Source organism: Danio rerio, chromosome 12 (genome assembly GCF_052040795.2).
Source record: "Danio rerio strain M-AB ecotype USA chromosome 12, GRCz13ab, whole genome shotgun sequence".
NCBI lineage: Eukaryota > Metazoa > Chordata > Actinopteri > Cypriniformes > Danionidae > Danio > Danio rerio.
This window is the reverse complement of record NC_141032.1, coordinates 30,970,951-30,998,736: the sequence shown is the minus strand read 5'-3', so window position 1 is coordinate 30,998,736 and position 27,786 is coordinate 30,970,951. Positions and strand designations below refer to the sequence as shown.

Genomic DNA, 27,786 nt, shown 5'->3' with positions numbered 1-27,786 from the left:
TGAATCATTTAAGTTTTTGTGTCAATGAAACAAAGAAACAAAAGGTTACGTTAAATTTGAAATGATGATCACTGTCAATGGCATTCACTCCAACCACCTCCCCAATATTCCCCCTTTCTTTTCAGATAGATTGGTGGGCCAATCAAATGTTACCTTGGGCCAACTTCAGCTCGCGGGCCCTACCTTGGACATCTCTGTTCAAAAACATTAATGTCAGTAAAAAAAATAAAAAATTTAATAGTGTTTGCACTTATTTTCAATAGTTCTAGCACTTATTGTATTTTGCTAAGTTTCTTTCATTTTTAGGCTCGTGGTGTACGCAGCACTAGCAGGATTAAAAAGAGAACTCATTGGAGATCACATCAGATAATTAAACATGGAATTCGACAATTGGATCCAGAACCTAGACGGCTTCATACAAGTAATTAATTATGATTTTATCTTCAGATGTAACATTTACACTTCTTTTTTTGTCTCTTCTATAAAATAACTGCTCAGTTGAGAGAAACAGTAACCATACGCACCCGCTGTTAATTAAGAGGTTTGCCTATTTCAGTTGCACCCTAGAATTATGAGCAGGTGTACACAATCAAGCCTGCTTGCAGCCATGCAAAGTTTTAAGTGTTTTTTTTTCTTTCTCTCGTTTCAGCATTACTTTACTCTCTGTACCTGTATGGAAGATCCATAATGGTTGGCAAAACGTTCCGATTTTGGATGAGCTGAGATGTTAACTGACCCGATGATCTTGAGTTCTAGAATAGTGGAAAATCATTCCATATACTGTAGGCTGCAGCAGCAAAGGTAGGGCCAGCTCTTTATTTAAATGCTCATGTTTTTCCAAATAAGGACAGATTTATGTGGTTTCTAGAGTGCCACTTATGAATGTGTACATGTATAATTATGGTTCAAAGAAAAACAGGAGGTTCAAAACTAAAAAAGTGTCATAGAGGATCACCACCCAAACCCCAAACTCACACACACACACACTTACCCACTAATAGCATTCAAGGTAACAATATTTTATCTGCTAAAATTTTTCTCATGTTAAAACAAGAATCAAAATCATGATATAATCAAGGACTAGATAAGGATTACAGCGCAGCCCAAAAATATAAATAAATCATAATTGAAAAAGTGTATATTTTGCCATTAACGTTTAAACAACTATACATTTGTCAGAAATGTTTTTGCTAATTTAATACTCAACAAAATCTGATCACTTATTCTTTTATATTTTAATAAGAACATGTACATTAAGTAAGTACTATGAATGCTGTTGCACGTATATATCCTCTACACTAAGTGATGTTGGAACAATATTTTACCCACATTTTTACCCTGATGAAGGCAAGTGATTGCCGAAATGCATATCTGCAGTTTTAAGTAATAGCCATGTCAATAAGGGCTTTTAAATATATATTTTTTTCACATTTTTCGAGTGCCTTGGACTTTTCTTTTGCTGCACTGTAAAACCCAACAGTCCACTTTATCAAATGGAATGAGTGTAGTTAAATACCTCATTACTTCAACTTAAATGGGATAAGTTCACAGTATACTCATCAGAATTAGTTTTTTTTTTTTTTAACTTAAATGGTTTGTAGCAATCGATTTCCTCAAACGGTTTGAGTTTTACAGTACTCAGTTGGTTTGAGTTTTCTTTATTTATTGGATTTTACTTTACTCAAATTGCTTTGTTTACTCAAATGGATTGCGATCACAGTACTCAGTAGGATTTGAGTTACCTTAACTTATTGAGTTTTACAGTGTGAATGTTTTATCCACATTTTGATGTTTCCACAAAAGACTTTCTACGCATATAAATTCTCTTCAGTATAGATTTTGATGCCTCAGTGACTTTGTTTTTTGTGATATACAACACATGAATCATACATATGCTTATTGAAAAACAGGTCTATAATAATCAAGCGGTTAATTTCTGAGACCTTTGTTCGTTTTTGTATAATGTGTGAAGTTGACAACACGTCAGAAAAGATATTTGTGTTTGTGTTAACCACTAATGTTAATTTCTTATATGGTCATGTACTTTCTATTGCATTTTCTCACGAACAAGGAAAATGCTTTGAACACTTCTTTGGAAATTGGCAGTCAATACATTTTTTAAACTGTACTGACTGGTTAAATATTCCTAAAGATAACCGTGAGAGCAGTGCACTGTGATCTTTCTCAAATGAGTTAAAAAATTAAGGTTTTTTTCTAAATGCTGGGAAAACAAATGGACACACCCGACCGTTAAAAATGTCTTTAAAGGGTTCGTTCACTCAAGAATTAGATTTTACTCACTATTTATTTGGTTTATTCTTTTTTTTTTTGTTTTAGGCCGACTCACACTTACATTTTAAATTTCCTTACGTTTATATAGCGCTTTTCTGGGTATTCAAATCACTTTACACACATAGTGGGAATTTCCTCATCCACCACCAGTGTGTAGCATCCACCTGGCAGCCATTTTGCTCCAGACCGCACACCACACACCAGCTGACTGGTGGAGAGGAGACAGTGTTAAAGCCAATTATGATATGGTAATGGTTAGGAGGTCATGATGGACAGAGGCCAGTGGGCAGATTTGGCCAGGATGCCGGGGTGAAACAGCTTAATCTTTTTCAAAGGACATCTAGGGATTTTAACGACCACAGAGAGTGAGGACCTCGGTTTGTGTCTCATCCGAAAGACGGCGCTCACTGAGCAGAGTAGAGTCCCCACAGCCATGTCACCCTGCAGCCCAAGACCGGTTACTCACTGAAGCTAAGCAGGGCTGAGCCTGGTCAGTACCTGGATGGGAGACCACTAGGGAACACTAGGTTGCTGTTGGAAGTGGTGTTAGTGAGGCCAGCAGGGGGCGCTCAACCTGTGGTCTGTGTGAGTCCTAATGCCTCAGTAAAAGTGAAGGGGACACTAAACTGTCAGTGGGCGCCGTCTTTCGGATGAGACGTTAAACCGAGGTCCTGACTCTCTGTGGTCATTAAAAATCCCATGGCACTTCTCGTGAAAGAGCAGGGGTGTAACCCCGGTGTCCTGGCCAAAGTCCCTCTATCGGCCCTTATGATCATGGCCTCCCAATCATCCCCTCTCCACCGAATTGGCTCTATCACTGTCCCTCCACTCCACCAATAGCTGGTGTGTGGTGAGCGCACTGGCGCCGTTGTCCTGTGGCTGCCGTCACATCATCCAAGTGGATGCTGCACACTGGTGGTGGTGTGGAGAAACCCCCTCATGATTGTGAAGCGCTTTGGGTGTATGGCCATACACAATAAATGCGCTATATAAATACACATAACATTACATTACATTACACTATACTCTGGCATTAGAACCCACACAGACCGCTGGTTGGGTGCCCCCTGCTGGCCTCACTAACACCACTTCTGGCAGCAACCTAGTTTTTCCATGTGGTCTCCCTTCCAGGTACTGACCGGGTGCAGCCCTGCTTAGCTTCAGCGGGCAACCATGTGAGAGTTGCAGAGAACTAGCAATTTATTATTTATTTATTTATTTATTTATTTATTTATAATTCTAGAGTTTGATGTCATTCACCTGTGACACTTTCACTATCCTGCGTCCTGAAATGATTCCTCACAGCAAACGTAAAACATGACCGTTGCGGCAATTTTGCACACAGTGTGTCTCAATAATAAAACCAGGAATAAAAAAACTGTTTTGACATTTCCCCTCCGTCATTTGAATTGTCACATGGATTGTGTCATCAAATTCAGAGCTCTTTTTGGTTCTTGGATTGACGCTTATCGCAGCTGTTGCCACACTGCAGAGAGTGTCTGAAATCCTCTGACATTGCCAGAACTTCATTGGAGGAAAAATCTGATTGCAGTAAGCATTAAACAGCTGTCTGTGAACATGTCAAATCAATGATCAAAGTCCACAGATTTTAGCCTAGGATTTCCTAAATTTGTCTCAGATGACAAAATCGTGTCTGAAATTTCACAGTGTGAGCAGGGCTTAAGTCCCTTTATTAATCTAGGGTCGCCACAGCGGAATGAACCGCCAACTTATACAGCATATGTTTTATGCAGCGGATGCCCATTTAGCTGCAACCCATCACTGGGAAACACCCATATATTCTCATTCACACACATACACTACGGACAATTTTGCTTACACAATTCACCTTATGCATGTCTTTGGACTTGTTTGGAAAAACCGGAGCACCCAGAGGAAACCCACGCAAACACGGGGAGAACATGCAAACTTCACACAGAAATGCCAACTGACCCAGCCGAGGCTTAAACTAGCAACCTTCTTGCTATGAGGCAACAGCGCTACCCACTGCGCCAACACGCTGCCCTTTATATGGTTTATATTTATCTTCTGTTGAACACTACAGACAATATATTTAAGAAAGCTGTAACCATTGACTTCCATATATGTTTGTTTATATATTTGTTTTTGCTACTATGGAAGACAATGGTTACAGAAGATATTTTGATTAAAGCTAAAAACCTGTATCGACTTCCATAGTAAGAAAAACAAATACTGCAGAAGTCAATTGTTTCAGCTTTCTTCAAAATATCTTCTTTTGTGTAAAACGGAAGAAAGTAACTTAAACAGGTTTGATCAACCAACACAGCATATTTAGAGTGTACTTTGAATTAAAAATGATCAATCAACTTGGTTTTGTTTTCCCTTCCTCGAAAGTTTTATTTTATTCTCCAAAACCCAAGTTTGACCCATATCTACTGTAATGTTGAATATTTGCATTTGTGTCAAGAAAGAGAAGAGGGTAGAGAGAGTGAGGGAGAAAGCAGAGTGTAAAAGAGAGAGTACTAAAGTTTGTGGTTTTGAACGGATGGGAGGGCCATCCTGTGAACTTGAAAGAAGTGCATCTCTCACTAAGAGTGTTTGCATGTGGCACAGAAATGACACAAAGGGTCGGAAGTGGGGCGGGGGAATTAGAGGAAAACAGATGAGAGAACTTTGAAAAAAAAGAAACACCTCTATTGTTGCTGGCAGTTCAAATGGCATGAAAATGCATCTTTCTAAGATGCAGGGGCTGTTAAGAGAGAGCAAAACATACGTTTGGTTATTATTAGATGAATCAAATAATAATGGAAGACAACTGGTCATGCATAATTATTTTCAGTTCTAGTTGTATATCCTCTAAATGTCATGTTTAGATCAGTGTATTCGTGCAGATTTACAATTGCTAATTAAAAATGATTCACAAAAAATAACTTTTTCCACAAATTTGTGTTTAAAGAGTTTAAACATGATTGATTATAAACCGTACTTGGCATTCTGTCCTGGAAGAGAGCCCTGATCTCATAAGATCCTCGAGTCCGGGGCTCCCTCCTGTTTGCAGGGCGAGAGAGGAGTATGAACTCAGGTAGATCTCAAATACTCCCCTGCTGTTTGAAGCTATAGTGAGCAATTAGGGATTGTTATGAAGATATAACTACTTACTAGGAGCACGTCTATAGTGCTGATTTGCATTAGTCAATTAACTTAAGTTGCAAGCTTTTAGATGGTGGGAGGAAATTGGGGGACCCCGGAGAAACCCACGCAAGCACAGGGAGAACATGTGAACTTCGCACAGAAACTTCGACTGGCTTGGTAAGGACTAGAGCCAGTGACGTTCTTTCTGGGGGCAAGAGTGCTAACCACTGGGCCACTGTGCCGCCCATCTAGGAAAGAAGGAGGAGTAGGGGAGGAAGGGGGATTTTTATAACGAAGATGACTGTGGTATGGAGGTTATTTATGGAGACTTAATCAGTTGATCGGTGAATCATGAACTGGCTAATGCATGAACAGTGGTGAACAATCATAAGCATGTGGTCCTCTCAAAATTAGTTTATAAATAAACTTCACTTAAACTATACAAAAAATGGGACATTAAAGTACATTTTACAGAAAAATGCTAAACTACAAAAATACCATAGAAGTTTTTATTTTTCAGTAATGATTATTAAGTTTTATAATTATTTAATTATTGCCATTATTTAAATTATTATTGTGAAGTATTTTTGAATTACACAAGTTATTTGCTAGTTAAATAAGTTAAAATTCTGAGCTAAAACAGGGGGGACGACATAATTTTTAAATGTTCTGTCCACTTTAAATAATAAAAACTAATAAGTGAACTTAATTCTTTTATGTTGTCCTAACACAAATCAAATGTTTGGAACCCAACATTTTTTTTACAGTGTATGCATTGTTTTATATATAAGTGCTCAGCATGTACACCCCACAAATCTCTCATTTAAATAAATATTTTCTATAGCATGCTTTACAATACTATATTTGTGCAAATACATTAGTTTAGTCAGTACTTAAGCCAAATCTGGAGCTTATCTAACAAAATAACTTATAATAATGGTTTAATAGTTAGCAGCCAAAATTTATGTTATAGAAAAATATGAAATAAAATTTTCAAAAATAGCAAAAATCAAGACAAACAAAAATACATACAATTCTGTTGAAATGTTGTAGTTTGTATTTTTAATTTTTTTATTTTGAAATATTTTGCATGTATTTAAATGTATTATCTTTCCATTTCTAAAGATGTTCTTTGACAAATATTCTTTTATTAAATTTGTCTGTTTAATAAATCTGTTTTGTTCAAATTCACCAATATTTTACCCATATTCACTAAGAAATTGATAAAAATGTTCTATTTCAAAATGGGGTGTATTCATAAATGCTGAGCACTGTATATCACAGAAACCTTATATTGTTATTCTCAGCAGAAAATACTCTAAATGACCATGCTAATTTGAAAATTTGAACATTTTTATAGAATAAAACAAATGGCAACATTTTTCTTAAACTCATTGCCAATGAATCCAGAAAATAAATGAATTTTCAATTTGAAATAGTCAATGCTTAATTGAATCCACAAACTGTAATTCTATGCAATATGAATTATTATATCTGTAAGGATGGCTAAATCTCCATAATATCAGACCTTGTGAACTGTCATGGAATTCCATGAGGCAAGATCACATGAATTGCCATGCAATAAAACAATAATCCTTCTAGTCTTAGTAGCAGACCTACAAGAGAGCAAGTTCTTCAACTGTCTCATAGTTACCCATTATGTGCCTCCCTCCCTGCCATCCCCTTCACTTCTTCATTTAGAGCTCAGGTCAATGACATTCCACTCCCAATCTGCATCCTCTTCATATGGTGTATCTTGTTTATCTTTCACTTGCCATGTTTGGAGCAATTTTAAATGGTTTTGTGTGATTGTTAAATGGTCTCAATTTTGTAGTAGTCACTTGTATTATGATTATTGTATTATTGTCTGGATTTGGGAAACATCTGTCCTACTGAAGTGTGAAATTGTCTGTCATTTATGAACTTTTCAACCCATGTGGTGAATAGTTTTTAGGTTAACATATGGCCAGACAGAGCTCTTGGTGAAGCTTTTATTATCTTTAATGTATGTTTTTTTTTTTCTGAGTTAAGTATTTAAGGGAAAGATGCAAAAATGACTGTAGTTCTCTGATCAGGTATGCTTCTCTAACTCTTTGATTTATCTTTAAATAATGTTGTATATTTACAGTATCATCTCTAATTAGGCTTTCTGATTGCTTTATTATGTAATACATTTTTACTTGACCAATAAAATGTTATATTTCATTTATTTTGAAATCGACTAAAATCATAATTACCGGTAAATTGTGTGGACACTTTTGTTGACCTTTGGTGCTTTACAGCCAGCGTGGATCAAACTAGAAGATCACAAATAAAAAAGCAGATAGCACTTATTCGTAGGACTTCAGCTTTCTGACCACTTTTAAAGTTGTCAAGTTGCATTATAAGACTGGGTAGACTACCTTTTCTGTCACAGAGCAAGCAGTAGGTGCCCAATTTAAAAAGGTACCAGTTGCCTGCAAACCTCTAAGAATCAAGCTGGCGAGACCAAATGGGGAAGGCACATGAAAGTGGCCACGCATGGACTCAGAATGACAATTGGTCCCCAATGAAAGAATAACTGAATGTGTATCTAAAATAATCAGATATCCAAATTTATTAACGTTTGATGATGTGAGGAGATATGCTACTAATTAGAAACACAGTTGAAATTTAATGATACATTAAAATTGGAGTCAGATTAAATTCTGAGCTGGAAACAAATGAATAAATAAATTCTAATATACAAGAAAAACTTTTACAAAAGTGCTAAGAAAGGTCTACAGGCATTTAACCTTCGATCATGCTGTTAGTTTCGTCTTTGGGCTAATAGATGGACTTTTACATATTCAGTTATGAAATACCCAATAATGTGAGGATTATTTAAAAGCATTCTGAAATAAGAAAAACCGGCCTCTTTTTTCTAACTGGCCTCTTGGACTCACCTGCACTTTGCATTTGGAAATAATTAGATATACCACTTCTGGGAACTCTATGAAATTTGATAAAGTGTGGGATCTAGTCTTTTTTTTTCTAGCACAACAAAGTCTAACAATGTTGTTTAATATCTGAAGATTTTTCTGTTTTTTTTTCTCACTCTCTCTCTCTCTCTCTCTTTACATCCATTTCTGTGTCTTTTTGTAGATTATATACAGTTAGATCCATAAATATTCAGACATCAACACAATTCTACCATTTCTGGTTCTATACACCAACACAATGGATTTGAAATGAAACAAACAAAATGTGCTTTAACTGCAGACTGTCAGCTTTAATTTGAGGGTGTTTACATGCAAATTAGGTGAACGCTGTAGGGCTGAATATTTGTTAAGGGTCCAAAAGTAACTGGACAATTGGCTTCTAGCTGTTCCATGGCCAGGTCTGTGTTAATACCCTTTTTATCCCAATTACAATGAGCAAACAAAAAGTCCAGAGTTCATATCAAGTGTGCTATTTCCATCTGGAATCTGTTACTGTCAACTCTCAAGATGAGATCCAAAGCCAGTCAAACAAGCCATCATTAGGCTGGAAAACAAAACAAACCAATTAGAGAGATAGCAAAAACATTAGGCATGGAACATCATGTTCAAAACAACAGTTTAGAACATTCTTAAAAAGAAGAAATTACTTTTGGCCCCTTAACAAATGGGAAGCACATATGCAAACTGTTGTAATTGCTACACTGTTCACCTGATTTGCATGTAAATACCTTCAAATTAAAGATGACAGTCAGCACATCTTGTTTGTTTAATTTAAAATCCATTGTGTTGGTGTATAGAGCAAAAATGGTTAGAATTGTGTCAATGTCCAAGTATTTATGGTAATGGTCTTGCATGTCACCAATTTTACTTGTTTCATGCTTTATTTGACATTTTGCACAGATTATTGTTACAATATGGGTAAGTCTGTCTGTTCTTTGTTTTCTGCAAAATTCATGATAAAAATATTCAAAAACATTCTGAAATACAGTGAGTTAATTATAAAAATGAAACAAAAACCACACCAAGTCAGTGCATGTTCCAGTTTATTTCATAATATTTACAGAAGAGTTTTTGACACAATATGCATTCACTTTAGTGTCTTTTTATCATCTTTTTTCTGCTTTCTTTAAAGTACATTGTTCCTATAACAAAATATCTCTACCCCATTAGTGTCCTCTTAGCTCTTTAATATTTGGCGATTTGTCCCGTTGTTTCTGTGGAGGCCAGTCGTGTATGGTCCAGGAGCCATATTCACAAAGCTTTATCCCCTGAGTTATTTAAAAATATCACAAAAAGTCACACACCAAACTGCAGGGCAACAGAGCGACCATGTACTTTGAGCATCCAGAGAAGCACTCAGTTTCTAATTTGCCATGAGAAAAACACTGTCTTGAGGAGCAAGGAAACGGCAGTAGCTCTTTAAATAACTCCTGAGCGAATCTTTGTGAATAGTGGCTGAAGATTTACTTTGCTTTTATTCTGAACAAGGGTGCAAGACAAGTTAATACTGTATATGGAAACTTTTGTGTGATTTTTGCAGTAATTGATCGTCTTTACACTCCAGTTGCAAGCTCCATGTCTGCGCACACTAATTTCACAGGGGTTTTCCTTTAAAAATGGTCCATATTTCAACAAAATATGCTTTAAAGTGAACATGTGTAAAAAGAAAACAAGCAGTCTGTGTCTTTGGTTGTATAGATGGTATTTCAGTTGCAGTTATATCCGTACCATACTTTTTTTTAAGCCTTTAGTATGGTATATTCAATGGTGATTTAATAGACAATTCATATTTACAACATCAGTTATGGTTTCTTCCAGAATATTAGCAGTTTTCACATTATATTAAATGACCAGTTGGACGAATCCTCCACTCATTTATAAGACAGACACTTACAGCTTCTCATTGCTGTTTGCTATATTTGGCTTTGTAATTTCACACATGTGCACCAGCGATGACTGACTTCTTTGTGCTACTTTCCCAAATTAGTTCCTCTGCATTTGGGTTAGTAGCATATCCAGCGCCCCGTTTTGAATTAGGGAAAGTAACTACAAAGAAGACTTTATAGCATAGGGTACACATCGAAGAATATGGAATAATAAGATAGCTAGCAAATTAAATACTCAGCAAGGTGACTTTATTGTTTGGGTTACAGCGAATGGAAAAAAACAACTTATTAGCAGATCCAATAGTTTTCTTTTAATATTCAGCAGTTTGTTTGCTTGCAAAATGCATATCTATATTATATAGCTGAATTTACAGGTTAATAATACATATAATTGACCTTAAATGCATGTATACATTTACAGTATGTTAAAAAAACTGATTGCGCCCTGTGATGTTTTACAATTTTTCTTAGGTAATTACATTAAAATTTCATTAAACCATCCATCGTCCTAGTGTACTCCTGGAATCACAGTATTACTGTCTTTAGAAACAACAGTAACTGGTGTTTTGTCAGTGTTTGGCTGAAACACAGAGCTGCAATCATTATATACATTAGAATTATAATAAATAAAAAAAGAAACTCCCCTTTTTGTACATCCAAACACCCCGGAAGACCAACAAAATAGATGTGAGCGTGAATTTACAGATACTTACAAATAATCCAGTTTTTTTAAAGGGAAGTCCTGCCAAACTAAGATATATTTTTTAAGGGTGACACCCTGGAATATTAAAAAATAAATAATATCTGTTAGGTTTTACTTTTTTGCCTCAGTGTTAGTAGTATTGGTAAAGGTAAACTGGATATTAAGTGCTTATATAAAGTGCTGAAATTCAGATGATGCAACCATTGGCTGTGTGTGTAAAATTTCCTCAAAATCATCCCATACAGCATCCTCATAACATCTCAGTTTTCATAAAATGTATCACGATATATGTCGAAAAGCAAATAATCATGGGAATTGTCGCCAGAAGCGTAGAAAATGAGCCTTTATATTGCAATACGCTCATTTGGAGTGTCTATTTAGTGTGTGTAATTGCTGATAATTGGTGTTTAAGATGGTACAATCTTGCAAGACATTTGTTAAAAAAAAAAAAAGAAAAAGCAAAATACATAGAGATATGAGTTGCGTAGGTTGTCATTGATCTTCGTTTCACTTATCAAATTGAAAGACTGGCCACAGGTGCATCGCCTACATTCTGTCTGAAGGCACCCAGCTAAAAATACCAGGAGCGGCGAATGAATGTAACTGTGGAACAACAGAAGGTCATAACGTGGCTGTGGGTGTCAGATCTTGCTGTTCTCCAGGTGCGAGTCAATGTGCTTGATCAAGGCATCATCAGGGTAACCAACAGGAAAGATTAGCTGGCACAATGGGCAGCTCCTGACATCACCCTCCTCCTCCGTCTCCATCCACAGCTGCAAAGGACACAGCGACAAGTTTGACAGATGTAATGCTTAAAATTCACTAATAAAACAGTTATATGTACATATAGAAATGTATAGTTCAATCAGTAAAGACTAAAGCGCATGAGGCAAAAGCATTAGGGGCGTTTCCAAATCCACTTTGCTATTTTAAGGATGGAAAAAATACACTCTGCGCCCTGGCACATGGTCTAACAGGGTTGTGTTTATTCTCTTAATAAGTTATGGGTGTGTTTTGAACATTAAACCAATCAGAGTCTCATCTCCAATTCCATTTAAGAGTCAGAAGCGTCACACCATTGCACATTTGCTATTTAAACGGTGGACTTCGTAAGTAGAAAAACTGAACGCTTTACTTGCAAGAAAACATTTAAACAGATCTGCAGCGCGAGGATAAAGAATGAGCCTCCTCCATTCAGCCTCTTTACTTTCTCTATTTTACTTTTACTCTTTACTCCTTTACTTTTGTGGATAAGGAATGGTGTTTAACTCACTCCACTGAAGACATCCGTTAGCCCACATATTTAATTTAGTTTGTGCAAAGATTTGTTTCAAAACGATTTCTAAATTCACTTCTAATTTCTAGCAAACAAATAAATTAACAATAATAATGAAGTGTGGTTAAAAAAATATATGTGGTTATATCCAAACACACATCCTGTTCCTATGCCTCATATAGTGATGCATACATCTTCAAAACCGACAGGTGGACAAATCTAAACTTATTTTTATTAAAACAAATATAAATATGTATATAATAAATAATACTGCTAATAAAAAAAATAATAATAATAACAACAACATTATACGAATGCAAATTGTCATTAATAAACTGAAAAAGGCATGAAGAAGGCATGGAGGCAGTTGTTTTTATATTTATGTAGAAAATAATTTTATAACATTTTAATTCTTTAATTTTTTTCATATGTAAAGATATTTGTGTATTGCTGACTGTACATACTGTGTGTATTAAGCAGTGTAAGCATCTGAACCCACATAGGCACATAACTAATATGCTCAGCGCTGAAATTTAGACTTGTTTTTTAATTGGCAGTCTATTTCAGTTTTTCAAAATAATAACGTGTCAATAAAGCGCCTTAACATACCTCTATTTTAGACCAGCAAGCCCATGAGTCCACAAAGTGGCACAAATGGATTTGCTATTTAAACAATGTGGTGCAAAACGTGAAAATTAGGGTTGCGCTGGTCTGAATTATCTCTGATATCTGTAAACATTTGTAACTGTAGCAAATATATCTGTTTTTTATGGCAGCCAGACACAGCAACAGCAGCTCATAAAATGATTTAAGGTTGGAGGAGCCAATATGGCCAATAGCAGACTGGAATTGTCCATTAGGAGGGATGTAGCCTTCATCTGAAATCACATACTTTCATACTATATATTAGTAACTAGTGCAGTCAAAAAGTCCCTGCTACTTCCTGCTACTTTTTAAAATAGTTAGAAAGTAAATGACTTTTTCAGAATATGTACCTACTCCTAAAATGATGCCATTTCGGGTGCAATCTGTGTCCCTGTAGCACTTTCAAAATATCTCTGCAGCCTGGCAACGGTGGCTCAACCAATCATGTGTGCTTTGGGATGGGGTTTTCTATTCGTGTTATCTATTTGCCAATAGCAAACTAGGATTGAGCTGTAGGAATGTAAGGCTGCATCCAAAATCACTTGCATTCATAAGATAAATTAAGTAAAAAACAGTTTGTGACAAACTATGGCTCAATCCCAATTCTGTTTTTGTACTCCTAGGGCTACAAATCTTACCCCTAAGAAATGAGACAGCACTACAACACCTGCACACTTCATCATATCTCGAGATCTCTTGCTTTTTATGAGATCGATGATCATGACTGCTGTAGTTCTTCCAGTTGCATTATTATTTTAGTATTTATCTTAAGGAAATCACTGAAGGCATATATCATGTTATTATAATGTGGCAATAAGTTTGCAATAAGCCGTGGCCATATTCATCTATGTAAACACACGAAAACAATATTAACAATATAGCAGATACCGTGATAAGTACATTCACAACCACTAGACTTTTCTGACAGGGAATTTGAGTGTCAGATGGAAAGGTATCTTGTGGCACTACTATACAGGAGTTATTATTAGGTATTATAGATCGCGAAATTTAGCAGTTTTTATTTTAGCTTTTTTTAAATTATTTTTTTAAGTATGACAGTAAAACATGAACGCGGTTATGAATGTATTAAAACATGCTTGTTTGTTGTAAAAACTTGTAATAATGACAAAAAAACTAATTTGTGCATTTCTTTACTGCTGTGTGCAGCCTTGCTGCTGTTGTAGATGGTGTATTCTAGGAATTTTTCTTACCACTTGGTTTTGAGTGTGAACCTGAAAAAAAAACTCTTAGTTTCAAGAGCTATCCCTTCCCCTTACCCCAACCCCTTCATGTGAAGGACTAAGGGGTAGAATTGGGATTGGGCCCATGTCTAAATTCACAATGTCAGAAAAAAGTACCCAGATGACCTGTCCCATACTGGGATGCTGTTCCATGAGGCCACAAGAGAGTGTTTGTGAAGTGACTGATGATGCAGCAGTAGTTCACATAACAATCATTCACATAAAAATTCATAATAAATGTAATATTAATTACTGGCCTCTAAGAAATTATTTTAAAGGTGTCTTAGACGAAAGAGAAGAGCAGGGGTGGTGGGGGTGTGGGAGTTGCAGGTGTAAGTAAAAACCGAGTGTGGGGGGTTGTGATTAAAGTGGATGAAAGTGAAGAGCAGGGATTGTGTGTCTGTGTGTGTGTGTGTGTCTGTGTGTGTGTCTGTGTCTGTGTCTGTGTGTGTGTGTGTGTGTGTGTGTGTGTGTGTGTGTTGTATGGGGTGGGACGTCAACTCTGAAAACTGAACTGACAGAGTTTCAATTTACTATAACTTATATGTTAAGCTGCTTTGACACAATCTACATGTTAAAGCGCTATAGACAAAGATTAATTGAACTGAATTGTATAGAACAGGGGTCACCAACATGGTGCCCACGGGCACCAGGTAGCAAACAAGGATTACATGAGTTGCCCACAGGCCTGTTCTAAAACTAGCTTACCATTTCACCACATACCAGTAAGCTCAAAAAAGATGGAGGAACTGGTGTATGCTGGAACTAAACTTTCACACTCCATTGCCGCAAGCCCCCAGTTACCAACCAAAAAGTGGCCTGCTCCACAACCACCTATGAGCCCACCTGGAAGAGCCCTCCGATCACACCGCCAGGGCCCAAACAACAACGCCCCATCTTCAGCTGGTGAACACAAGAGCTCTCTGTGATGTGTGTCAGGGACCTGCTTAGATAACAGTGTCTTTATCAAATGTTTTCAGAACAAGCAGGAACCCAGTGTGTCTGTAGCTTTCTCTAAGCAGATATGTGTTGTGTTAAGTGACAGAAAACCAAAGACTTCATCAGGCCGTAAAGCAAATCATTCAAATCTGGTGTCTATTAAATGTAGATCTGAGACTACTATAGAAAAAACAGCTAAAACTGTTAAGTTAGCGCTTTTAAACATCAGATCGCTCAACAATAAGTCTCTTTTAGTCAATGATTTTATCAACACAAATTGCCTTGATTTTATGCTTTTAAATGAAACTTGGCTAGATGACAGTTGTAATGCAGCAGTTCTGAATGAAGCAGCTCCTTTAAACTTTGACTTTTTGAGTGTTTGCAGAGCTAATAGGAGAGGTGGAGGCATAACTGCCCTGTTTAAAGATGTCTATGAATGTAAACAAGTGTCATTTGGTGACTATTTGTCTTTTGAATATCTGAGTATAGCACTAAAAGGTGCTCCACGCATCTTACTGATCATTATCTACAGACCTCCAAAATATTCTGCAGCTTTTATTGATGACTTTACAGAGCTGTTATCAATTGTAACCTCTGAATTTGATTATTTTAGTATTGCTGGGGATTTTAATATTCACATTGATAATCCAGAAATCAATGCTGTAAAAGAACTGATGACTGTTTTTAACACTTTTGATCTGACTCAGCATGTTCAAGGACCCACACACAATCGTGGACACACTCTTGATCTACTTATAACTAAGGGTTTACACATTTCATCGACTGTTGTTAAGGATGTGGCACTATCTGATCATTTCTGTATCTTTTTTGATATATTGATCACTCCAGCTATTAAAGACAGATCTGTCTCTGTCAGAAAGAGATGCATAAATGAGAACACCAGTGAGCAGTTTATGAAGGCCATATCGCTAGCACCAAGTATATCTGCAGATTCTGTTGATTCTCTCCTTGATTTGTTCAATTCTAAAATTGAGACTGTCATAAATGACATCGCTCCTGTTAAAGTCAAGAAGATGACTGGCAGGCAAAAGGGATCTTGGACAAGGTCACCTAAAGTACAAATGATGAAAAGACAGTGCAGAAAAACTGAGCGTATGTGGAGAAAGACGAAACTAGTAGTCCATTATAATATCTATAAAGACAGTCTTCATGCCTTTAATATGGAACTAAACACTGCTAGACAGACTTTCTTTTCAAGCCTTATAAACAGCAACTTAAATAATGCTCGTACACTCTTTGCAACGATAGAGAGACTCACAAACCCCCCCAGTCGGATTCCAAGTGAGCTCCTCTCTGAAAGCAAATGTAATGAGTTTGCTCATTTCTTCACCGATAAGATCAATAATATCAGAAAGGCAATCAGCTCATCCAATCAGTCAAGTTGTGTCGATATCAAACAAGCTCAACCACAACTTAAGAAATCAGACATTATGTCTGATTTCATGGCAATTAACGGCAAAATCTTTGAAGAAATTGTGCAAGTTATGAAAACATCAACCTGCAGTCTTGACACGCTCCCCACATCATTCTTCAAAACGGTGTTTACCTGTTTAGAAATGGATCTTCTAAAAGTGGTAAATGCTTCACTTCTATCAGGAATTTTTCCAACCTCACTTAAAACTGCAGTTGTTAAACCCCTCTTGAAGAAGAGCAACCTGGATAACACCCTATTGAGCAATTACAGGCCAATCTCAAATCTCCCTTTCATTGGCAAAATCATTGAAAAAGTTGTTTTTAACCAGGTTAAGAAGTTCTTAAACTTCAGGGGGTGTTTAGACAATTTTCAATCGGGGTTCAGAGCACATCACAGTACAGAGAGCGCTCTTATAAAGATAATCAATGATATACGCCTAAATACAGATTCAGGTAAAATAACAGTGCTGGTATTGTTGGATCTCAGTGCTGCATTTGACACTGTCGATCACAGCATACTTCTGGATAGGCTGGAAAACTGTGTTGGGCTGTCTGGCACGGTCCTCAAATGGTTTAGATCTTACCTTGAAGGGAGAGGTTACTATGTCAGTATAGGTGACCATAGGTCGAGGTGGACACCCATGACATGTGGAGTCCCACAAGGCTCGATTCTGGCACCTCTCCTGTTCAACCTTTACATGCTCCCTCTAAGCCAAATAATGAGAAAGAACCAAATCTCCTACCACAGCTATGCTGATGACACTCAGATCTACCTAGCCTTAGTGCCTAATGACTACAGCCCCATTGACACCCTCTGCCAATGCATTGATGAAATGAGCAATTGGATGTGCCAAAACTTTCTTCAGTTAAACAAAGAGAAAACTGAAGTCATTGCATTTGGGAACAGAGATGAGGTTCTCAAGGTAAATGTGTACCTTGGCACTAAAGGTCAAACGACAAAAAATAAGGTCAAGAATCTTGGTGTGACTCTTGAGTCAGATCTGAGTTTTAACAGTCATGTCAAAGCAGTCAGTAAATCAGCATACTATCATCTCAAAAACATAGCAAGAATCAGATGCTTTGTTTCTAGTGAAGACTTAGAGAAACTTGTTCATGCTTTTATCAGCAGCAGGGTGGATTACTGTAATGGACTCCTCACTGGTCTTCCTAAAAAGACAGTCAGACAGTTGCAGCTCATCCAGAACGCTGCAGCCAGAATTCTAACCAGAACCAGAAAATCAGAGCACATCACACCTGTCCTTAGGTCTTTACACTGGCTGCCAGTTACATTCAGAATAGATTTTAAAGTATTATTACTGGTCTATAAATCACTAAATGGCCTAGGACCTAAATACATCACAGATATGCTCACTCAATACAAACCTAACAGATCACTCAGATCATTAGGATCATATAAACTAGAAGTTCCAAGAGTTTAGTCAAAGCAGGGTGAATCTGCCTTCAGCTACTATGCCCCTCGCTGCTGGAATCAGCTTCCAGAAATGATCAGATGTGCTCCAACATTAGGCACATTCAAATCAAGACTGAAAACACATCTGTTTAGCTGTGCCTTTACTGAATGAGCACTGTGCTGCGTCCGACAGATTGCACTATCATGTTTTTCTCTTCTTCTTCATTCTTTTGTATCACATTTTACCTGTTTTTATGTTTTGTTTTGTTTTTACGCATTTTTATTTTTTGTTTTTATTTTTATTTTACTTGTTTCTTTTATTCTTGTTTATGTAAAGCACTTTGAATTGCCATTGTGTATGAAATGTGCTATATAAATAAACTTGCCTTGCCTTGCCTTGCCTTAAATCTAGTACTTTTTGAAGCTATTCTTTTTAAATCACACCTGCATTGGTGTAAAATTTGTTAATGACATTAAGGTGTATATATAAAAAAGTAAAACTATTTTAGACGAATAAAGTGCTGCATATTGATATTTCTGTTTCTTACCTTGTTAAATCATTGTTGAGAACTATTGTGAGAAATCATTAACATGATCAGTGTCTCTTCACATAGATGAATATCATTAATCATTAATAATAACAACATATAATTAAAAGTAAATTGAGAAAACATTGTTATTTAAGAAGTGTGTATCAAACTGGTAGCCCTTCACAATAATTGGTACCCAAGAAGTAGTTTCAGTTTCAAAAAGGTTGGTGACCCCTGGTATAGAACGACATGAAGTAATTACTTAAGGAAAATAAGTACTAATTTAGACTATGTGATTTCAGATGCAGTCTAAAAGCCTGGGTCTTGTTTTACGATCTGCTTCATCTGTTCAGATGGACGAATCAGGCAGAATAAGTGCACTAGTTGGTACTGCTTGTCGGTAGTGCTCCATCTTGCTTAGATAGACAAATTAGACGACTTATTTTACTTTATCATTCACCTTGCACCTATGCTAATCCATACACATAGTTCACACAGGCATTACTGTGGATACTGGATACTCACATTGATAGATGGCCAAGACTGGGCGTGCTCTGCATGCAGGTATCCTGGTGGGTGGCAGCTTAGGGTGTTGGGACGGGAAGGAATAGGGAATGCTGAACAAGAGGCTGGACCTCTGGAGCTCGATGAGGGACTCGACACCCCTAGTGTTCGCGGAGGACTGATTGGATGAGGGCAGGACCACTCCTCCTCATCCTCTGAAGACTGCGGAGGCTGTGGGGATGAATGCAGAGGCGCTGGACTGGGTTGAGGATCGAAATGCAAGTGGGACACCTCTGAGTGGTGGAAAGATAACTCCCTGGACAGCCGTGGAGTTTCAACCAATCCCCCATCGCCTCCAACCCCAGACTGAGAGCTCTGTCTCTGAACTAACATGTGCTGGCTTCCTCCGTGTTGCTGTTGTTGTTGCTGCTGCTGTTGCTGCTGCTGCTTGTGGTAGCTGTCAACGTATGGTCGAGGTTTCGGCAGGGTGGACACCGGGTCCAGAGTGAACCGTGGAGGACGTTGATAAGCTGATGGATCAGCTACTTCAGAGTAACTGCGTCTTCCCTGGAAACTGGCCCTCAGGTGATGGGAAGTAGGCCTGCAGGAATAGGATGCAGGGCCGTCACTGAGTTCAGGTAGGGGCGAGCGACGGTGCATGTCCGGAGAGAGACGCTGCAGCACAGGGGAGCGCCGCTGGGGCACAGGGGAGTGACGCTGCTGGATGGGGGAATGGCGCTGTTGGATTGGAGAATGGCGCTGTGGAACGGGCGAATGCCTCTGGTGAGGGACAGGAGAGTGGCGCTGAACTACAACAGCAAATCAAGAGAAAAACATGACATGGAAAAAAGTGAAAAAAAAGCATAAATAACGAATACAACTAGAACCTTGTCCTAAACCTTTTCTCACAAATTATACAATCAATACACACTCACCGGCAACTAGTTGGTTTACCTTGCCAGTATTGGTTTATCTTCCTTCATTCAATCATTCATTCTCTTTTGGCTTTGTCCCTTTATTCATCAGGGGTCGCCACAATGGAATGAACCGCTAACTTATTGTTTTACACAGCGGATGTCTTTCCAGCTGCAACCCAGTACTGGAAAACACACATACACACATACACACTCATTCACACACATACACTATGGACAATCAGTACAGGTGAATTGGGTAAGCTAAATTGTCCGTAGAGTATGAGTGTGTGTGTGAATGTGGGTGTGGAAGTTTCCCTGAGATGGGTTGCGGCTGGAAGGGCATCCGCTGCATAAAAATGTGCTGGATGAGTTGGCGGTTCATTCCACTGTGGCGACCTGGGATTAATAAAGGGACTAAGCCGACAAGAAAATTAATGAATGAGTGAGATTCAGAAAGGGGCCTCAGATACTGTATATTGTTGTGATGACAGCATCATGCAGTTGCTTCAGTTTTGTCAGTTGCACATCTATAATCTGAATCAATTGGATTGAGATCAGGTCACTGTGGAGGTCATGCAAAGAACTGACGTTTGCTGGAAAATGTTTTTTTTTTTTTTTTTTTTTACCAATCTTGTTGAATCTAAGATGTTTGTGTGTGTGTGTGTGTGTGGGGTCACAATAACCATGCTGTGTTCAGTCACCTAATAACCTTCCATCCCCATATTAAAACTCGGTTTGAACTACAATATATTGTCTTGAACTATGTTGAACAAGTGTAGCTAATAAAATGGTTGGTGAATGTCCATCACTACTTGCATTTCAAGATTTCGTGATGAACATACAGTTAAAGTCAGATTTATTAGCCCCCTTCAATTTTTATTTTCTTTTTTAAATATTTCCCAAACAATGTTTAACAGAGCAATTACATTTTTTTACAGTATGTCTGATAATATTGTTTCTTCTGGAGAAAGTTTTATATGTTTTATTACGGCTAGAATAAAAGCAGTTTTTATATTAAAAAAAATGTTAAGGTCAAAATTATTAGCTAATTTAAGCTATACATATTTTTGATAGTCTAGGACAGGGGTTTTCAAACATTTTCAGCTGAGGGCCCCTTTGTGTAGGGCGAATCCTTTTAGGGACCCCAAAAAAATAAAAATGACGCCAAAAAAACTCCCCTCAAATTAACAACTGTACTTAATTTTTTTTAAATTGTATAATTCAATACATTTATATTATTATATATTATGCAATAAATTTATATTATTCATTATCTGGATTAATTTTTGTAAGATGTTAGTTGAGTTGACATGGTTTCAGTGCTTCAATCTATAGATCAAATCTTCATGCGCATTGTTCATTGTGGTCTGCTCTCACTGAATTCCATCAAGACATATTTTGTGTATAAATCGTCACTTTACACAGTTTTTAATGCCGTTTTTATGCTTTTTTTCCCTGCCTATGCACAGCTAGACTCTTCTGTATTTACCCTTACAGCTGAGAGTCTAAATGTATCTAAAGATTTAAAGCTTTAAAGTTTTAAAGAGTTTTGTCATTCATCAGCCTGTTAACAGTTAACTGTACTGTTGTAACTAGCAATACTACAATGGAGGCTGTAGTGGTTCAGTGTGTTTTGTTTTTTTTTATTCCTTTTTTTTTTGTGCACATCATTTTTACTTAGGTCGACAATCCTGACATACACTGATAAAAAAAAATTTCCTAAATGCAATCTAGAATTGGGTATTCAAGTTCAAAGAGCCACAAGTTTTACTTTGCATAATTTTAGAAGCTTTGCTGACTTTAAAATGTCCATACCAGTTTGTTCTGTTAATAATAATACTGAACATTACATTTAAATTAGTTACACAAATAAATATGGAAAAAAGGGGAATATCTTGAAAAAAATGCATTTATATTGAGAGTATTAAAATTTGATCAGATATGTTGAGCTCCATTAAATACAGAGCACTAATACATTTGAATATTTAATAATTAATTAGCCCTATGACATAACACAAACAGATACATTATAATTTTATAGGCTATAGTGGTTTTACTCAGGGTGTATACAATTTAGTTTTTTTAATCATCCAGTTATGAACCAATGTGAGTTGGTTCATAACTGAACCAAAAAAAAAATTTATTTATTTTTTTTAGTATGTATGGGTGTATATACATATATATAAGAAGGGTGTAGATATGTGCTGTGTAGGCTGCATTGTTGTCTGTATGCCTAGTTGATGGGGTGAAAAGGAAAAAAATCAATAAACATATTGGGGGAAAAAAAATGAACCAATGTGAGTAAGAGGTCCACTGCAGAGCTCATCCAGCTGTCATTAGTGTAACAGGAGTGAAACTCTGAGAACTTGCTGATGTGATGACAGCTCCATTCATTGTTATTGCAGCACTTTTTGCTTTACAATTTTAATATGTTTGTTTGTCATGCTGCAAAGAGGACCGTCTGTACAATGCAAAGTGTAAATCCTGTCGCACTAAGGAACAGGTGCAATGTTGTGCCGTGTCTTTATAATGCTTTTTGTTCCCTATGAGTGAAGCCTGCGCAGAGAGGCGCGCACTCCGCAGCACCCAGCTGCTCGGTTACTTAGGAACGCAAGCCATAAACAGGGAAGTGCTTTCAGCCACCGATAATGTTCTTAATGATCATGTATTTTAACTGAAATATAGTCAGTTAAATAGACCAGAGCATTCATTTAGTTGTTTAGCGTAAAATAGGTAAGCGTAAGTGAAAGGTAAACGCTGTCTGGTGCAGCAGACAAGCGCCAAAAATCAATGGAAGCACCTGGCCAGAATAACTTATTCAATAAAAGTCTCCGTGCACAGAGGCGGGCCGCTTCGCTTCTTTTTCTTTGTTACGAAAGTGACATAAAGCTTAATTTTTGCAGTACTTTTGAGCTCAAATTATAATAAAAAATATATTAACTTTCAGAATGATGCGGGACACAAAATTCATCCATGTGGGCCCATTGATTACCCTTCATCTAAAATTTCTTTGCGACCCCCCTAGCGCCAATCTCACCGCCCCTAGCGGCCCCCAGTTTGAAAACCCCTGGTCTAGGAGTTCTCAAACATTTAAGCCTGTGATCCCCAACATAATAATGCCAGTGACTCGCGACCCCCAATATCCTCTCAGGTAGTAATGAATATATAAACCGTGCACACATGCTAAAAGGCCCAAGTCTATTCATTGTTTATTTTTGGGGAACGCCACTCAAGGACCATTCACCATGTTAATTTGTGGTCATATTTATTTTTAATGTATGTGGCTGCCTTAAAGGTATCAGAAAGTTTAACCTGGTGCCATAAAACCAATGTCTGACGCTATTGCTGTGTCTTTAATATAACATAATCACCCCTGGTGTCGCAAAAACAAAACATTTGAGAGGCTGATGGCTTTTTAATGTTTATTATTAACATGTTAACAATGTTACTATTAACTACTATTTTTTTTCTCCAGTCGGTTATGGATAAATTATGGTAATTCTTACAGTTGAACAAATGTTGATTTTTGAATCAAGCGACCCCCGAGGGGTCCCGACCACCACTTTGAGAACCACTGGTCTACAGAACAAACCAAACCATCATTATACAATGACTTGCCTAATTACTCTAACCTGCCTAGTTAACCTAAATAACCTAGTTAACTCTTTAAATGCTACTTTAAACTGTATAAAAGTGTCTTGAAAAATATCTAGTAAAATACTATTTTCTGTCATCATGGCAAAGATAAAATATGTCAGCTAATAATTCAGGAGGGCTAATATCTCTGATTTCAACTGTATATATATATTTTTAAATTCATCAAAAAAAAAAAAATAAAAATAAATAAATTAAACCAAAATTTGAATTTCTTAAAAGAAAGGTGGTTCCCTTTATTACCGGAAGTATTTCTTGAAAGGCTGTGCAAAGAAAGCGGTCCCTAATGGACAGATAGATGTCTGTGATGACTTCCTCTTCCCCTTACATTTCCTCTTAAGTTATTTTCATTTTGTTTTTCTGTGCATTCACCCTGAGAACCTGTGTTGGGCTACTTTAACGCAGTTTTCTGACTAGCAACGGGCACAAGATCCTGTACTGAAGATGGATCTCTTACTAAGTCTAGCGTTCATATATAGATATTTGTTTATATATATATATATATATATATATATATATATATATATATATATATATATATATATGTGTGTGTGTGTGTACACACACACAGAGCTTCCTGCAATCATGAGATTGCAATCAGCTATTTAGAGAAATTAGTTTATCTATGAATCAGTACGGTTTTTCCCCCCCCTCCATCTCCGCTTCTGCTTTTTTGGTCTGGTTTTAACTTCAAATGTGTTCTGTGGTTTAGTAGAGGTGCTAAAAAGATAAGAGGGAGTTGTTTATGTTCTCAAACTGTAAAGAAGAGGCGCTCAACTTTAAAGAAGATCAGAACTTGTCAGCAAAAATATTCCTTATGGAATTTAACAAGACAGCAAACAAGCATGCAGTGCTTTCTAAAGGGCCCGTTTACAAACAACTCTGCTAAATGTTGATGAGTTTGACAAATTGGTTCTATTACAAAAGCTGCTCATTATAGTATGAAAATCTAATTATTACTTTAATTAGGTCCTCATTACAGTAGAAGGCATACAGTATTAGCATCCGTAGGTCAGGAGCTGATGCTGTGTATTTGGGCCTGATTGGCAGTCGATGTTCAAATCCATCCCAAAGGTCTTCATTAAGGATCACACGACTATGGCCAATTAAGCAATATTGCAATATACTGGTATGCTTTTTTACTATTTGAAATCTTTTAAAATGTACATTATACACCTTCTGGTGCTTTATGAGAGTTTATAGTTGTTCATGATGTTATACAGTAGTCAGGGGCAGCTTAAGATCATATTGGGCCCCAGGCAAACTCAAGGGCCCCGTTTATTTTATCATCTTTCAAAAGTTTTATTATTATTATCAATATTCATTTGCTAATTAATATTATTATCTAATTTTCCACTATTTGATTTATATTTGATTCATATAAATGTTTTCTATTTGACTAATGTAGGCGTACAAGTCTAGAAAAGTATTCACATAACATAAAGTCCAAATTTTATACAGGCTGGCATTGGCAAAGTCACTAAAAAAACACATTTGCATCCTAAATGAGTACTTTTCAATAAAGACTTTAAATAGGGTTATCTTAAAAATGTTTTACTTTTGCTGAGCAGAAATGCCTAAAACATCTTTAAAAACCACGCTTCTAATTTCCCATTTGGTCTTGTTTTAATCTTTGGTTTTGCCTGATGAAAGCTAACGCCAGTATTTCATTTCTCCAGATTTTTAGGCTACTGTGGTTTTATAAAAGGGGAAATTCATTAATTTAAAACTTTGCCTTCTAACTGGTTAAGTTAGACTTAAACCAAGTGTTTTTTGATATGATTGGCTCACTTAATGCAGTAAATGTTACTTTTAGGGGCAGTCCTTTTTTTTCTCACAAATTCATATGAATGAATAAAAATGAACATCCTATCAATATTAAAATAATTTTGCACAGAGATGGGATTGTGGCTTTGGAAAATGTATTTCTTTGCTCTTTATTTAATCACCAATCTTACTGCATGTTGATGTCAATTTTTACAGTATACAGTACTACATAGTAGTTCTTGAAGAGTTTTTTTGTTTTTGTTTATTGTGCTCAGCAATTTTTATTTGCTCCTTTATTCATGATACCACAAGTAAACATAATTACTGAGGAATGTGGAGGATAATTGTTAGGGAGACCCAATGAAATATTAATAATTGTTTATATTGTTCTGTACTAGACACTTAACTAATTTTAGGGTTTTTCTTTTCCCAGCTTCCAAATATTTGGATGGATTAAGTAAAAGATCATTTATTAAAAACATTTTACAATTTTTTTCTTCTGGAGACTATTGGCCACTCTTGTAAGTGTATGCCAGAAATACATGAGAGATGGTCATATCATACCTGGGCTTGCCGGCTCCTGTGAGGCTTTCCGCAGTATCTCAGTCTGTTTTGAGGTCAGAGCCTGCAACTTGCCCAACTCCTCTGTTAGTTCAGTATAAGCCAAAGCAAGATTTACTCTGTAGAAAGAGCAGGAGAAAGAGACAGACTGAGAAAGGCAGAGAGAGTAAAATGTAATTTGTTAAAGGCATCTGAGAAATTAAAATTCTGGTGATCTTTTGACATATTAAAATGTCATTTTGATATATAAAAACACCATGCAATTATCATGTTAGTCTAAAACCATTCAAATCTTATTTTAATGTTAATCTGCCAAAATGACATGTAGAATGTCCCACTGAATAATACGGTTGCTAAGCTCCGCCTTCACCGAAGATTAATGTCTGCTTCTACATTAGTCTGTTTAGCTCTGCCTGCTGGTTCGAAAATATAATAAATAATGAGAGATGCAAACACAAGTCTATATAGAAACCAAGTTGTAAAGATAAGCCAAGATAGGAATTAGGTAAAACCTACTTTTTGCACTGCCTTCATTCTGATCCTATGACATCGGGAAAGAATGTCATTAATTTGCCTTCAGCTTAGTCTCTGTTTCGGAGATCGCGGTAGCGGACCGAACCACCAACTATTCTAGCATGTTTTAAACAGCGGATGCCCTTCCAGCCCCAACGCAGTACTGGGAAACACACATACACACTCATTCACACACATACACTACGCCAAATTTAGTTTATTCTGCTCACCTGTACTGCATGTCTTTGGACTGTGGTGGAGTATATTTAATTTATATTTAAACTAGGCATTTAGTCTATATAATTTAGGCTATATAGACCATGTCAGTAAGAATTCAGTCTTTTGCTTATTTAATTTTTCATCACAGATTTGTGAAATGTACAGATTAGATTTTCTGAAAGATTGAAAGTATGCCAGCTTTATTAGATCTGACAGTAATACCACACCACACAAGGTGAAAGGGATAGTTCTCCCAAATCTAATGTACTCACTATTTACTTTAATTCAATTCTTTATTTGTTTCTTTATTCAGTTGAATGCAAGAGAAGATATTTTGAAGAAAAATAAAAACCTGTAACCGTTGACTTCCATATAGGAAAAAAACAAATGATGAAGAATTGAAACCGGTTTGCAACAAGAAAGGGTGAACAAACTATGACAGAATTTTTTATTTTTGGGTGAACTATCCCTTTAACTGTTTTTATTACAGCATGTTGGTACTATTGCTTTGTTATTACAGATCATTTGTCATACCTACTGTATATCTGTTTATAACCTAAATCGCAGCAGCAGCAAGTGAATGATGTACTGTAGGCTGTCAAACATACATTCAGAAGATTGCAAAGGTGGTCCCACTACTTTTTTAATTTTTAAAAATGAACACTGTTAGCCAATCATACCAGTGGGCATTCACTTTTGAATCTACAATCTGCCACACCTATTCAAATGATGTATTCTGATCAAGGCAAGCAAATTAGGACCGAAAACAAGCTACTTTTAAAAAATCATTCTCTTAGTGTAAAAATCTTGAGAACATTATAAGTTCATAATCCATTTAAACTATTATACTCTTCCAACTACCTGTAATTAAGTAATCAGGTGCTAAATGCATTGAAATAGTATATTTAATCACAAAACTAAGCACTTATTGCCAGGTGCAATTAACATCATGCTATTACCACCTACAGACATGTGAAGATAGATTTGCAACTGTAACATTGAGAGTGTTAACACATTGAAAGTGTGACATTAAAACAATAAAAATATCTGCACTTTTTCTTCAGCATTTAGCTGTGTGACATAAAATCAATAATAAGGCGATAGTCTCAGCGTAGAAAAAGTGGTTGACAACTGTTCATAACAGTTGGTAATGATGTTCAACTCAACCAGTGAGGACATAAAGCATGACTGGCACAGAGTAGAAAACTGTAGTTTCAAAT

At 36.6% G+C, this 27,786-nt stretch overlaps 3 protein-coding genes across 8 annotated transcripts in view; 2 read left to right on the top strand and 1 right to left on the bottom strand.

Moving 5' to 3' along the window:
* LOC100538338 (uncharacterized) overlaps nt 1-27,786 on the top strand; it is a 146,846-nt gene that overhangs the window by 1,453 nt on the left and 117,607 nt on the right. For 2 of the 3 annotated variants that reach the window (XM_087276471.1, XM_087276473.1), the window contains exons 2-4: nt 126-212; nt 307-421; nt 650-801. In XM_087276471.1, coding sequence (XP_087132597.1) covers nt 725-801 — 77 coding nt within the window. In that variant the 5' untranslated portion in view covers nt 126-212; nt 307-421; nt 650-724. The remainder of the gene's footprint in view (nt 1-125; nt 213-306; nt 422-649; nt 802-27,786) is intronic. The other variant, XM_087276472.1, reaches the window with a different exon arrangement.
* The window catches only part of tbkbp1 (TBK1 binding protein 1), a 107,316-nt gene continuing 88,922 nt past the window's right edge, over nt 9,393-27,786 (bottom strand). For 2 of the 3 annotated variants that reach the window (XM_087276450.1, XM_087276449.1), the window contains 3 exons: nt 25,838-25,953; nt 18,957-19,744; nt 9,393-11,728 (listed from right to left, as the gene is read on the bottom strand). In XM_087276450.1, the coding sequence (XP_087132576.1) occupies nt 11,597-11,728; nt 18,957-19,744; nt 25,838-25,953 (1,036 nt within the window). In that variant the 3' untranslated portion in view covers nt 9,393-11,596. Of the gene's footprint in view, nt 11,729-12,656; nt 14,848-18,302; nt 19,745-25,837; nt 25,954-27,786 lie in introns of those variants that run through there. The other variant, XR_015504198.1, reaches the window with a different exon arrangement.
* LOC147841420 (uncharacterized) lies at nt 14,568-19,779 on the top strand. 2 transcript variants are annotated; one of them, XM_087276444.1, is made up of 2 exons: nt 14,568-17,623; nt 17,693-19,779. In XM_087276444.1, the coding sequence occupies exons 1-2, from the start codon at nt 15,347-15,349 to the stop codon at nt 17,927-17,929; spliced, it is 2,514 nt and encodes an 837-aa protein (XP_087132570.1). In that variant the 5' UTR covers nt 14,568-15,346; the 3' UTR covers nt 17,930-19,779. The 2 variants fall into 2 exon arrangements, with proteins under 2 accessions (XP_087132570.1, XP_087132571.1); XM_087276445.1 differs by having other exon boundaries at nt 14,568-18,313.

Coding starts and splice junctions, on each gene's coding strand:
- LOC147841420 (XM_087276445.1), top strand. CDS start 15,347: ATGCTTTTAAATGAAACTTGGCTAGATGACAGTTGTAATGCAGCAGTT.